The sequence below is a fragment of the Nerophis ophidion genome, linkage group LG09, assembly GCF_033978795.1.
Source record: "Nerophis ophidion isolate RoL-2023_Sa linkage group LG09, RoL_Noph_v1.0, whole genome shotgun sequence".
NCBI lineage: Eukaryota > Metazoa > Chordata > Actinopteri > Syngnathiformes > Syngnathidae > Nerophis > Nerophis ophidion.
This window is the reverse complement of record NC_084619.1, coordinates 29,128,411-29,141,500: the sequence shown is the minus strand read 5'-3', so window position 1 is coordinate 29,141,500 and position 13,090 is coordinate 29,128,411. Positions and strand designations below refer to the sequence as shown.

Sequence of the window (13,090 nt, the reverse complement as noted above, 5' to 3'; positions counted from 1 at the left end):
TGCATGGAGCTATTACATATGAAAGTGATTTGAGTTAAGTGTCAGAACGTCTGCATTCCAACTAGTTGGGTGTCTTCCTGCAGGTGTTAATAGCCGCTGCCGCTCGACAGGTTTCACATGTTGATGGTTGAACCTTTGGACATCCCTAAATTCACAGGATGAAGTCAAACGGAGTACATACCTCCCTCTGGAGTTTGCGCTTTTCTGCTTTGAGCTCATCTTCTATTTTCTCAGCGTTGTCAGCTGATGTCTTGTATCTGGACACTTGGCCTTCAAGTCTGTTTATCTGTCAGGCCAGCAGATAAGTGATGATTGGTTATTTAAGTTTCCTTTTTTGAGAATCAGCAATCAAGTCGTTACTTACATTTTGTTCCATCGTCGCCATTTCCTGTTCTGCCTTGGATAGCTTGAATTTATATTCGCTAATCTGTCTATTAGTGTCTCCTGAAGACGGAAACAGTTTTTGACATGTATGAAAAATATGCATTTAAATTCCTAATAGAAAAGTCAACTTACTCTGCATCTCAATGAAGTGCAGGTCTGTACCGTTCTCCATTTTCTCCCCGTCTGTGAACATGCTGTCCACCTTTGAGTGTTTCTGCCTCTCCTCCTCCAGCTGATTCTTCAACTTCCTGATCTGAGACAACAGCTCATCTTTCTCCTCCGCTAACTTCCGTAGCCTTACATCTAGATAGAAGAAATACACAGATATGAGTAATCTGGTAGGAGCTAAGCTAAAGCCCTTTTTGGCACAGCACCATAAAGGTAAACAGTTAAACTACAAAATAGTGCTGGCTCTGTTGTCAAGGGAATCAGAGCAGATGTCGCAGGTGTGAAGTCGCAATAATGAATCATTCAGTACACGACATGCAAGCTAGCAAAAAAAACAAAGGTTTTGCACAAGTGACCATCTCTTTTTGCGTTAGATAAAAACACAATATAAGCATATTAGTATACATCCATAGTTGCCATTTTTTCAGGTCATGTTTGGGCTCATAATGTGTGTGCGCCCCAGAACTTGTCTGCTTTTAAATGAAACTGGTATTACTGTGGATGGTATATGGAAGCACAGCCCTCAAATTCATGCAACACGTTGTTGACACAGGCAGGACAACCACAAATATTTCACTGCACTGGTCTTTTACGTAACTCGCACCAAGTGGTTGTAAACACTTTTTTTTTACACACAGCTGTTTTTTTTGTTGTACTGTCCAGCCTTGTATACTTGTCAGCACTTAAAGGGGAGATGCTCTTTTTTTGGAATTGTGCCTATCATTCACAATTCCTATGTAAGACAAGAACCCATTTTTATTTTTTTATGCTTTCTCATTCATGAATGAATGCGAACAAAAGTCAGCTTACAATGGAGAAAATGGGAATCGCTCTATTCTGCCTAAAAAGTGCTTAAAAAACATCCAAACCCTTCCATCAATGATTTATTTATATGCTGTATGTATACATGTAATGTAGTAACAGACACATTATTAATAACATGTAACATTTGCATATTTTGCTCATTTTAGGCAACTCCTAAAGGGACAAGCGGTAGTAAAAGGATGGATGGAGGCATACAGTAGTGCATTAATTTCACAAACTCATTACAACATTTGCTTTTACCTTCAACTGAATCACTGACTCACTGCAGACTTCATGAGAACCAACAAACATAATTCAACATCACTTACTGAACAATGTCTGCTGTCACTAGGGATGGTGACTGTTAGGATGTTGTTATATTCCCGTTAAGATGACAAATGACTCATGATCCTCGCAAAGAAAAAAAGGGGGTGGAACCGAGCGTCTACAGGTCTTTTCCACTATTTCCGGGTCTAAATTGGCCGCCAAAGTTGACCAACTTTTCAGTTTGAGTCCACATTTTTTACTATCAAGGTGACAGACAGATTTATAATCTAGAATAAACTTTCATGAGCTCCGAGGCGACAGAGCAGCTCACCCGCTGATTATGTCATTACAGCAACATAAGGAAGCTGCCTCTCTGATCAATGCGTTGCAAAATGTAGGTCCTTAATGTTGCGCTTATAATAACAATATTGCTATTACTAGGTTAATATTCAGGTCACCAAATGTAAATGCAATATTGTTGAGGCTTTTTGGATGGTTATTTATTGGGTTTTATGGTTGGAGTAGATGCAATGACATCTTGGCTCCATTGTAAACAGACTTATATACGTTTATTTAAGAGTTAGAATGCTTAAAAAAACAAACGTGTTCCTGTCCCTCATAAGGATTGTGAATTATATGCTACATTTCCTAAAAACGGCAGTTCCTATTTAAAGTATAAGGCGATGATAAATCTGTCAGACCATTGACTGACCAGCTGCATCGCAGCCTTGAGTATTTATTATTACGGCGGTCCTTGGTATACAACGTTTAGTAGATACACACTCCCACAAATTAACTAAAAACTTTACTTTGGTCTGTAAGCACTACATTCACTTGCAAACTATTAACACCATTAATAGAGGAAGAATTAATAAATAAATGTTAAGTAAAATATAAAATTTACCGTAGCACAAGAATACAGTGTGGCCTACAGCTACAAAGAGAAGGAATAACATCACTTATTACAAACCCCATTTCCATAAGAGTTGGGAAATTGTGTTAGATATAATTATAAACGGAATACAAGGATTTGCAGATAATTTTCAACCCATATTAAGTTGAATATGCTACAAAGACAACGTATTTGATTTTCAAACTAATAAACATTTTTTTTTGCAAATAATCATTAACTTTAGAATTTGATGCCAGCAACACGTGACAAAGAAGTTGGAAAAGGTGGCAATAAATACTGATAAAGTTGAGAAATAATCATCAAACACTTATTTGGAACATCACACAGGAGAGCAGACTGGGTATAAAAGCAGCTTCCATGAAATGCTAAGTAATTCACAAATAAGGATGGGGCAAGGGTCACCAATTTGTAAGCAAACAGTTTTTGAAAAACATTTCTCAACGAGCTATTGCAAGGAATTTAGGCATTTTACCATCTACGGTCTGTAAAATCATCAAAAGGTTCAGAGAATCTGGAGGAATCACTGCACGTAAGCGATGATATTACAGACCCTTGATCCCTCAGGTGGTACTGCATCAAAAACCGCCATTAGTGTGTAAAGGATATCACCACATGGGCTCAGGAACATTTCATAAAACCACTGTCAGTAACTACAGTTGGTTGATACGTCTATAAGTGCAAGTTAAAACTCTGCAATGCAAAGCAAAACTCATTTGTCAACAACACCAAGGAACGCCGCTGGTTTCGCTGGGCCCGAGCTCATCTAAGATGGACCGATGCAAAGTGGAAAAGTGTTCTGTGGTCTGACAAGTCCACATTTAAAATTATATTTGGAAACTGTGGACGTGGTGTCCTCCGGAACAAAGAGGAAAATAAACATCCGAATTGTTATAGGTGCAAAGTTCAAAAGCCAGCAACTGTGATGGCATGGAGGTGTATAAGTGCCCAAGGTATGGGTAACTTACACATCTGTGAAGGAACCATTAATGCTGAATGGTCCATACAGGTTTTGGAGCAACATATGTTGTCATCCAAGCAACGTTATCATGGACGTCCCTGCTTATTTTAGCAAGACAATGGCAAGCCACGTGTTACAACAGCCTGGTTTCGTAGTAAAAGAGTGCGGATACTTTCCTGGCCCGCCTGCAGTCCAGACCTGTCTCCCATCAAAAATGTGTGGCGCATTATGAAGCGCAAAATACGACAGCGGAGACCCCGGAATGTTGAACGACTAAAGTTCTACATAAAACAAGAATGAAAAAGAATTCCACTTTCAAAGCTTCAACAATTAGTTTCCTCAGTTCCCAAACATTTATTGAGTGTTGTTAAAAGAAAAGTTGATGTAACACAGTGATGAACATGCCCTTACCCAACTACTTTGGCACGTGTTGCAGCCATGAAATTCTAAGTTACCGGTAATTATTATTTGCAGAAAAAAATAAATTTTATTAATTTGAACATCAAATACCTTGTCTTTGTAGTGCATTCAATTGAATATGGGTTGAAAAGGATTTGCAAATCATTGTATTCCATTTATATTTACATCCAACACAATTTCCCAACTCTTATGGAAACGGGGTTTGTAGTTCACTTTTTACACGTCATTATATCTTCCATGGATCTCTTCTGGAGCAGCGCACAAAACAAAAAGTGGAGTTAGACATTATAAAACCCACAGTGGAGAAATCGACATTGAATAAAGATGGTATCTTGAACATTCTCCTATGAAATACACATTGATAACTAATCAGCCTTATGGTCTTACGGCATGGTTTTTACTTCCTCCACCTTTTATTATTTCATTGAATATTTATTATACCGCATTTTATATGTACAATGGGAGTGACTTAAGTGTTCATTGAGATATAAAGTTTGACTTGCACTAAATCCTAACTTGCGTAACAGTCTAGGAAGATAATTTGTTCTACCTCATAAGTCAATTGGATTTGTCCGTCATGGCGAGCTCTGGGCATCAATAATTGAATTCAACAGTGACAAGGCTGTGTCATTAAAAGAACATTAATGGGACTCACCGAGCGGACCCTCTCCTGCAGACTCCAGCACCTGAGCAGCCTCCTGTGAGACCACAGTGATCCCTGAGGACAAAGGGTCATGGTTGATATCTCCGTTTGGTGTGCCGTCTGGGATGATGACCAGCCCATGTTTCTGTCAGGAATTAAGGAGCGTGAGGACAATTGTCTCTTTTATTTTGTAGCCCCATAAAGACTATTCTGTGCCCATCTAAACTCAGTCTCTTTGTAATTATATAGCAATGACAGAGAAAACAATTACATGTTTTTTAAATATTCCACCATTAAAGACTGAAGCTATTAAAACAGCTCTAGTGGTGATTTATAGCAATACCTCTAACACATAACACCTAGGAATTTTTAATCACATAAAATATCATTATGACCAGCAACTTATGTTACTGTGCTGCATTTTTCACCAGGTTGTAGGACGACCTACCTCTACTGGCTTGGCCTTCCCCTTGAGGTCAGCAAGCTCATCTCTGAGCTCGTCTCTTTCATTCCTAATGCAATCAAAGTACTCTTTCTGCCTCTCTAGGGCCTGGCCGCACAGACGAGAGAAGACAAGAATGGACAAGAGGCAGAAAAGTTGGGAGAGTGGACAGACATGCAACAGCACGTGCTGTAGTGCATCATGCACAAACATGCACTGTGCATGCCAAGCCAACAGTGAGAATGTAGACAGGAAAAATACAGAAGATTACAGATGCATTCACAGTAGAGGAAAATACTGGGGAAAGTTATAGAGACAGCAAAAAAAAGGGAAGTATGACCAAAGTCTGTAAGGAGGGAAACACCAAACTTTCATGGCCTGTCAAACTGATTCAAGTGTTCACATCATGCCAGATTATAGTGACCTCTCATTTGCACTAGCAAAACATTGTGTTAGTTTACATAAGACAACTACTATTATTCAGCGGTGTGTCAACAGCAATAACACAGAACACAAAGGTTTTCACTGTCAGCTGTAAAAGTCATCTAAAAACCTTGTTATAGTGACATGCACCAAGTGCTACATAACATGTGAGTGTGGTTGGGTCCAGATGTTTGCTAGTCTATGACAAAACGGTCCATTACACAGAGAGCATGAAAGACAAAAGACCAGTGTGGTTTCTAGGGCTGCACGATTTTGAGAAAAAACCTAATTGCGACTTCTCTCTCCAAAATTACAATTTCTATATTTCATACACATAAATGCATAAAACTGCGAAAACAATGAGTGAAGGACGACATGTCCCTTTTAGACTGTCAAAATACAGATTGCCAAAAGAAAGGTGCCACACAGAACAATATGCAATAATGTACTTAATATTTAAATAATTGGTTTTATGCAGACAGAGATTTTGTCTACATCCTGGTCTTAAACAAAAGAAATAATCAATAACAACTATACAGTGTTTATAATGTCATGTAATCATAATATATAATAATAATGTAAGAAACCATTTACAAGGATATACACTTGTATTTATCATTACTGTGGAATTATTACCAAGGAACTGTAACTGGAAGGTAAATAACTGTTATCCTTAATATAACAACAACAAAAATATTTATTTCTGTAAGCAAAAATGTAATTTAAATATTGAAAATTTTATGAACATTTTAAAATTGCATTTTTTCCCCAGTTAAAAAAAGGAGGTTGGCCGTTCTTTTTTTTGTTTGTTGCCATCACGTAATCAACGAATTCTTGCTCGTTTGTTCGTGTTGATGGTCTCATATTGCCCACCTGTTTTGAAGCTGATATATTCCCACCATTGCAATCAGGTTTTTTTCCTCCCAATTTTGTTTTACTTTGCGTTCCGAACCTCCCACTGGTGAATCCCGAGGCTTTATGTTTGTACTTCCTACGTGTGCAGTCACGCTAAGTCCATCTCGCCCAACTGAGACACATCTTTTGAATGACTGAAAAGAAGGCTCACTGTGTTCAGTTGATTCTACTGTTAAATAAACATGCTCAGGGTGCTGAGAGCTATGCACAGAGTAGGACCTCTTTATCCGTTTGAAGCGAGAGACGAAAAAACTTGAGGCTCAGATATTCTTAATGGCAAACATGTCTGTCACTCAAATGCCAGTGACAACAGAGAACACCCCTCCCCCACCACCAAACACAAAACCCTCTGTCTCATTGTAATTGAAAACCTCGATGTCCATTAAACGTGCAGCCCTAGTTTCAAATAGCTGATTATGAACTATCTTTTGTCTTTCAGTCTGTCGTAGGATCTATATGGGGCCTCCTACCCCAATTTTTTTGTCCTTCCAGTTAATCGTTTCCTGCAGGTCAAACACCTCTCTGGTGAGAGAATCTAACTTAGTCTGCACTTGCTGGCTCTCCTGGAGGTGTGATGAACAGTAACAGAATGGCAAGAACAAAATAGGAAGGAAACATATCAATGGAAGAGACAGAATAGGCAAAAATGCACATACAGGAAAGTATGACAGGGTGAAAATGTGCTTTTTTTGTGATAACAGACTCAACTAAATATACATGACTGAGGGTGGCCAGTGTCCATCAAGCTATATCAAGTTCCTGCACAGAGCCACCAGCACCTTAACATGGTGCTGACAAAAAGTGCAGGCTGGAAAACAGCAATGGTTGACATACCTCGATAAGTTCATCTCGCTGACGAATTCCCTCTTTTAGTTCTTCTTGCTTATGCTGCAGGACAGTACATGAGTGCTTTTGCCGTTCTAATTCCTGAAATAAACAAGAGAATGTGTCATGACCCAAAACACAAATAATAGTTCCCAGCAGGTGATCTATAATAATAATGAACATGTAATTGCTGGAAGTTCACCTTTGACTTCTCTTCCAGCTCCCGTTTCATCTCCGACATTTGCTCCTCCATCTCTTCTATGACATCTTTTAATGTGTCCACTTGATAGATGAGGTTGCCTTTGTCGTTGTCCAGCTGTGCATTTGATACCATCGCTTTCTTATATTTCTCCTCCACTTCTACAAGGGACTCCTGACATAAATTGGAGTATGTTAATAACATAATGATTTAAAAAAAAAAAATGTATAAAATGGGGTAAAAAAAAAAAAGTAATGGCAGCACAGAGACAAGTGTTTCCAAATAAGATATGGCAAATGGATTTTCCAATCCTGCCTATTCTTAAAGCCATTTGTTTTATCGCTGCAATGCAACACATAAAACAGAGTGACTGGTAAGTGAACGATGACAAAAAGTAATCTTGTTCAAACATGTCAGCTACATCAAAATGTACCAACACCAAGCCTTGAGTCAATTAAAGCTTGGTTGTGTTTTATTTTCTGACCAGACAATAACTTACGGTAGATTAAAAAAACAAAGAAGTGTGGGAAGCTCATGCAAAACAAATGTCATTCCAATTCAGAAAAGGAGCACGCAAATGGCTGTAGTGTTAGGAAATACGAGGGATATGAGGGGAGACGCAGAGGGTTAGTGACGTCATATTGCTCCCAGAGGACAAGAGAAGGCATGCTGTGAACTCAAGCCCCTCTACCTTCATCTCTTTTAGCCCTTGCATGTATCGCCCTTCTACATCCTGAATCTGGTCCTTTAGTTCATAGATATCCTGTGGAGCAGATGGAGGGAATGGTTGAACTGGGGCATCATAAAGGGTAGGGATGATCAAGGTGAGATAAAGAACCCATGCTGCCATCTCAAAGACCTCTGGAATGCACAAGGACCAGCACACCCAAATATGAGGAGCAGCTATAAGGGGCACATGTCATATCCCAGCCTCCCGTGCATACAAAAAGGAAACCGGTAAAGTAAAGGCTAAGATCAGCGGAGGGAGCAAAAAAATAGGCAATGTTTAGGCGAGATTGAAGGGCCGCAAGAGATACAATCACAATTAAAGTATGAAGTCCATTGTGAAACTATTTGACTGCTTAAAGTTAGTATTTGTTTGACTTACCCTAAGTTCATTTAGACTGGTGTCTGGATCATAGACACTGCCAGTGTCTGTGCTTCCCCGTCGTGATGAGGTGCCACCCAATGATGCCAGGGTGGCTGGTGATAGGCCTGGGGTGGCACATCGGGAAGATGGCTGCAAGCAAAACATTTTGACGACCAGTCAAAAAAAATCTAAAAAGACGCATTTAAATCGGCACCTGACAGCATACTACAGTCAAGACATTGTGTGTCTGGCACAGACACTGTCGCTTGCTAGCTGTGACGTGGTGTGATAAACCTGATAAACCTGCTGTTGAGATTCCAGAAGGTGTGCACATACACAACATCGATGTGTTGTTTTTTAATTTTGTTTACAAAGCTCAATTACGTTGCCAAGTGTTGCTAAAGGAAAAATACTAGAAATAATAGTAAACTTACCCGACTGTAATCTGGATACTGTTTGTCACATTTTTCGTCCAGCTGAAAGAAGGTAGAAACATTAATAAATGACTGAGAAGCTCAGTATTTTTGAAAAGCGAGAGAATTTATGATCATGCTCTGAGCAAACGTTTGCCTTTCTGAAAAGTGGGGGTACTTAGTTGAAGTCAGTCAGGATAAGTGTTCAAATATTCTACACAAGTTGTAACAATTCAAGAGAAAGCTTGAATAAACAATAAACAAAAGAAGCACTTCAACCACAGTCACTGGCATCGATAAAATGTGAGATTAATCTTGAACCAACTGTTAATTTCAAACCATGCATCATTTATTAAAAATCGCTCTGTGTTGGGAACTGAATAGGCCACTTACAGCATCCAGATCTGGAATGCTCAAATCATCCAGATCAGACACAACACTGCCCCTTCTGTTGGAACGGCTGAAATAATCAGCTGCTGATTCACTAATGTTGGAGAAGTCAGACGACTACTTTCAACATACACAGGGGGAAAGATTAAGATAGACACAAAGTGAAAATACAAAACGGAGCAAAACAAGAAAATGTGGTATTGAGACCAAAACAATGGAAGCAAAAGTTGACGTTGCATTTGTTGACAAGTGAAGAATATGGCTGTCTCTAAAGCTCACCGCACTGTCCCTGCGGCCTCTGCTGAAGCGTTCCTGGGACACACTGCTTACAGTGTCATCATCTGAAGAAGACTGACGTGGGCACGCACACAAAAGCACAAACCAAAACAAATATGAACAGTCTCAGTAATGTTGGGTGAAAGGACAAGGCGTTCACTACATACATACTACTTATTCAGACTGTAATCCATAGTTATTTTTATATTAAAATTACATTTTAATCTTCTCCATGCAGTAAGTAATTCCATTTGATCAGATCAAATAAGACCTGAGTCAATCTTAATTCAAACACATCAAGGCTAATGATGACATTCCTACAAGTCAGCTATATCCAAAAGTTTAGGTAGCCCTGCAGCAGGGAGACTTTTGTGTGTGATGTTAGTGAACATCATGCGAGTGGAGGCTGATTAGAGTGCTCACCACAGGGCTGCTGCGAGTGGAGCTGGCTCCAGAGGAGTACCAGCTATATTCAGAGGGCTGTGGGGAAAGGGGGTCAAGGGTGGCGGATGTGGCAGAGGACGGTATTAAGATGAATGCAGAAATTAACTCAAAAGGCGTAATGTGGTGATTTGTTCACATTCAGAAGACTTACAGCTCTTGAACCAAGGCTTGAGCCGTAAAGAGTGGTGTCGTCATAAATAGAGGCCTGAAGCACATATGGGAGACAATGCAGGGCTCAGCAAAATATGAGAAGGAGCATAGCTATGCTGCTAGCTGCTGGTTAGAGAGGGGCATGCAATACGCAGAGATACTGTAGTCCATGATTTAATGTAGTTACTTCTATTCAGATGTTAAGTAATGTGAGCTATCTAAAACAAATCGAGCTAATGCTGTTAACTTCATCATGACTTCAATCATCCCCCCACTACTCTACATTATTAGTAGGGGGCTGGCTAATCTTTGCAGCAGAAAAAAGTATGGGTCTAGAATTTGTGCCATATGGCAGGTACTAAAGTGTCTGTTTCGCAAACATACTTTTTCCCGCACTTTTTTAAATCTAAAACTATGTACAATATTCAAATACTGTACAAAAGAAATGGTTACAAAGAGCCAGCATTTTATTTGCTTCTTTGGCCTGATCAAACACACCCAGTCGGACTAAGGCATAAATCTGTGGCCTCTGCTAAGAGCTTAGATTGTCCAGAACCTAAAAATAAACAGAGTCACTCTGCCTGGACATCCTAGCACATGTGTTTGGCCAAAAGCGAGGGGAAGGGCTGCTTCTGGAATTTTCTAAATGCATGCAGTAAGATAGTGTCCACAGAAACTGACCATGCTATAGCTACGCGGCAGCCCTGTGCCAATGATGGAGGAGGAGGAGGAAGTGGTGGCCTGTCAAAACAGTAGGGAGAGGAACAGTGAAATGTTGGTTCAGAAAACAAGAGCTGTAACGGGAGAGTTGCTTAATACCCAAACAGGATGAATGTTTTGCTGAACTTACAAAATCAATCAACAAGGCCCTCAACCAAAGGCTGTGCTTAGCAAAATGCCTTATGCTGTTGAAGCGCAGCGTTTACTAGTATTTAAATGCACCTTAAATTATCTATTTCTTTCATACAGTGACACAACAGGTCAACATTAGGCCAAAAACAAATTGTTTTGGCTTTTTTTCAAAGACAATCACTTGTGATTTTATTTATTAGACAGACCCTTAGTTTCATATTAAGGTTTTAATGTGTCATTATGTGGCAGAAATGTCACTGAGTTGGAGAGGAGACAGACCCTTGGCTGATAGGAGGAGATGGACGGAGGAGGCGGAAGTGTGGTCTTCATTAGGCTGCTGTAATTTCTTTTATCGTGGTACAGTCCAGTCTGGAGGGGCAGCAACATGGTTTGACCCCAAGTAATAGGCAACACAAACAAACAATCATGTATCACAATGCCATTTCGGATTCATATTGATATACTATAACGTTTAAACATCACCAACAGCTAAATTTTCTACATAATATACAATGCAGCATGATTAAAAAACAGAAACAAATGCATCCTAGTGACATACATACATGTGGATTATAATGGTTGTGAACAGCTTGGACAATTGTGATGTTATCAGGCATCAAATGGTCAATCAAGTCAATGATCAAATCACCACACGCCAATGAGTATTTGCCCCACCACTTCCATGCTATGAGTTCATAACAGATACAGTAAAATTGGACTACTAACCAGCAGATCTTTCCTGGAGGAGTTTGATGAAGACTTTTTATGGCCATGTAGATCATTGTATACAGAACTCTGTTTCACCCAATGAATTACGGGTTAATCAAAAAAGTATGTGGGAGCAATTAAGGAGGTCAACACTAAGTACATACAGTAGAACGCGAGCTCTTGAGAGTGGAGCTATTGGTCACACCATCAGACTGAAGAGAGGAGAGGGGTAAGACATCAAGTAGTTGGTGAAAACACTTTTTGAGCCCAAACAAATGTCTCACTGACTAAGCAATTACAACAAAACAAAACTGTAATTCTTGTAAGATATAATTACACGGACAAAGACACACACAAAACGCACCAAGATGTCTTTTCTACGGGAAGTGGATCGACTCCTGTTTGAGCCCAAGTCACGGATGGATGATGATGTTGACTTAAAATGCAGTACATAACACACATTAGCATACAGTGCCCTCCATAATTATTGGCACCCCTGGTTGAGATGTGTTAAAAGCCTTAAAATAAATTCAGTGTTTATTGCAGAAGAATACTGTCACACTGAAAATTGTAGGAAAATGTAGCCTTCAACTCAAATGAATTGTAAGAAAATAAAAAAATCCCTGACTAAAAAATAATTATTTTTCATTAAATCACCTGTTCCACAATTATTGGCACCCTTAACAATTCCCAGGAAATAAATATAATTGAAGCATTTCTGTCATTTCTACAGTAGTTTACAAAGTTTACCAGAGTACGTAGGAACATTTAATTAGTAATTCATCACTTCCTGTTTCCCTGGGGTATAAATATGACGTGACACCGAGGCCATTTCTCTTATCCACTCTTAAACATGGGAAAGACAAAGGAACACAGCATACAAGTGAGGCAGATGTGCGTCGACCTTCACAGGTCAGGCAGAGGCTACAAGAAGATTGCCACTCAACTGCAGCTGCCCATATCCACTGTGAGAGGAATAATTAAGAAGTTCAAAACAACTGGAACAGTGGTAAATAAGCCTGGACGAGGACCCAAGTTTATTTTGCCACCACGCACAGTGAGGAGGATGGTAAGCGAAATCAAAAGATCTCCAAAGCTCACTGTTACAGAATTACAACAAATGGTAGCATCCTGGGGTCACAAAGTCTCCAAATCAACCATCAGGCGCTGTCTACACGCCAACAAGCTGTTTGGGAGGCATGCACGGAGAAAACCTTTCCTCACTCACAATCATAAACGCAAGCGTCTGGAGTTCGCCAAACGGTATTGGGGCTTCAACTGGGACCGTGTGCTTTGGTCAGATGAGACCAAGATTGAGCTTTTTGGCAACAAACACTCTAAGTGGGTCTGGCGTACCACGAAAGATGCGCATGCTGAAAAGCACCTCATACCCACTGTGAAGTATG

The 13,090-nt window shown here is 39.7% G+C and overlaps 1 protein-coding gene across 12 annotated transcripts in view; it reads right to left on the bottom strand.

Moving 5' to 3' along the window:
* lrrfip2 (leucine rich repeat (in FLII) interacting protein 2) overlaps positions 1-13,090 on the bottom strand; it is a 44,894-nt gene that overhangs the window by 1,615 nt on the left and 30,189 nt on the right. For 2 of the 12 annotated variants that reach the window (XM_061910740.1, XM_061910743.1), the window contains 17 exons: positions 11,256-11,345; positions 10,806-10,865; positions 10,126-10,179; positions 9,954-10,010; positions 9,534-9,605; positions 9,258-9,371; positions 8,886-8,927; positions 8,470-8,601; positions 8,053-8,124; positions 7,365-7,535; positions 7,172-7,264; positions 6,808-6,900; positions 5,006-5,107; positions 4,570-4,702; positions 517-687; positions 365-444; positions 182-286 (listed from right to left, as the gene is read on the bottom strand). In XM_061910740.1, coding sequence (XP_061766724.1) covers positions 182-286; positions 365-444; positions 517-687; positions 4,570-4,702; positions 5,006-5,107; positions 6,808-6,900; positions 7,172-7,264; positions 7,365-7,535; positions 8,053-8,124; positions 8,470-8,601; positions 8,886-8,927; positions 9,258-9,371; positions 9,534-9,605; positions 9,954-10,010; positions 10,126-10,179; positions 10,806-10,865; positions 11,256-11,345 — 1,641 coding nt within the window. Of the gene's footprint in view, positions 1-181; positions 287-364; positions 445-516; positions 688-4,569; positions 4,703-5,005; positions 5,108-6,807; positions 6,901-7,171; positions 7,265-7,364; positions 7,536-8,052; positions 8,125-8,469; positions 8,602-8,885; positions 8,928-9,257; positions 9,372-9,533; positions 9,606-9,953; positions 10,011-10,125; positions 10,180-10,805; positions 10,866-11,255; positions 11,346-11,702; positions 11,772-11,848; positions 11,897-12,048; positions 12,121-13,090 lie in introns of all 12 variants that reach the window. The other 10 variants (XM_061910736.1, XM_061910737.1, XM_061910739.1 and 7 more) reach the window with 10 other exon arrangements.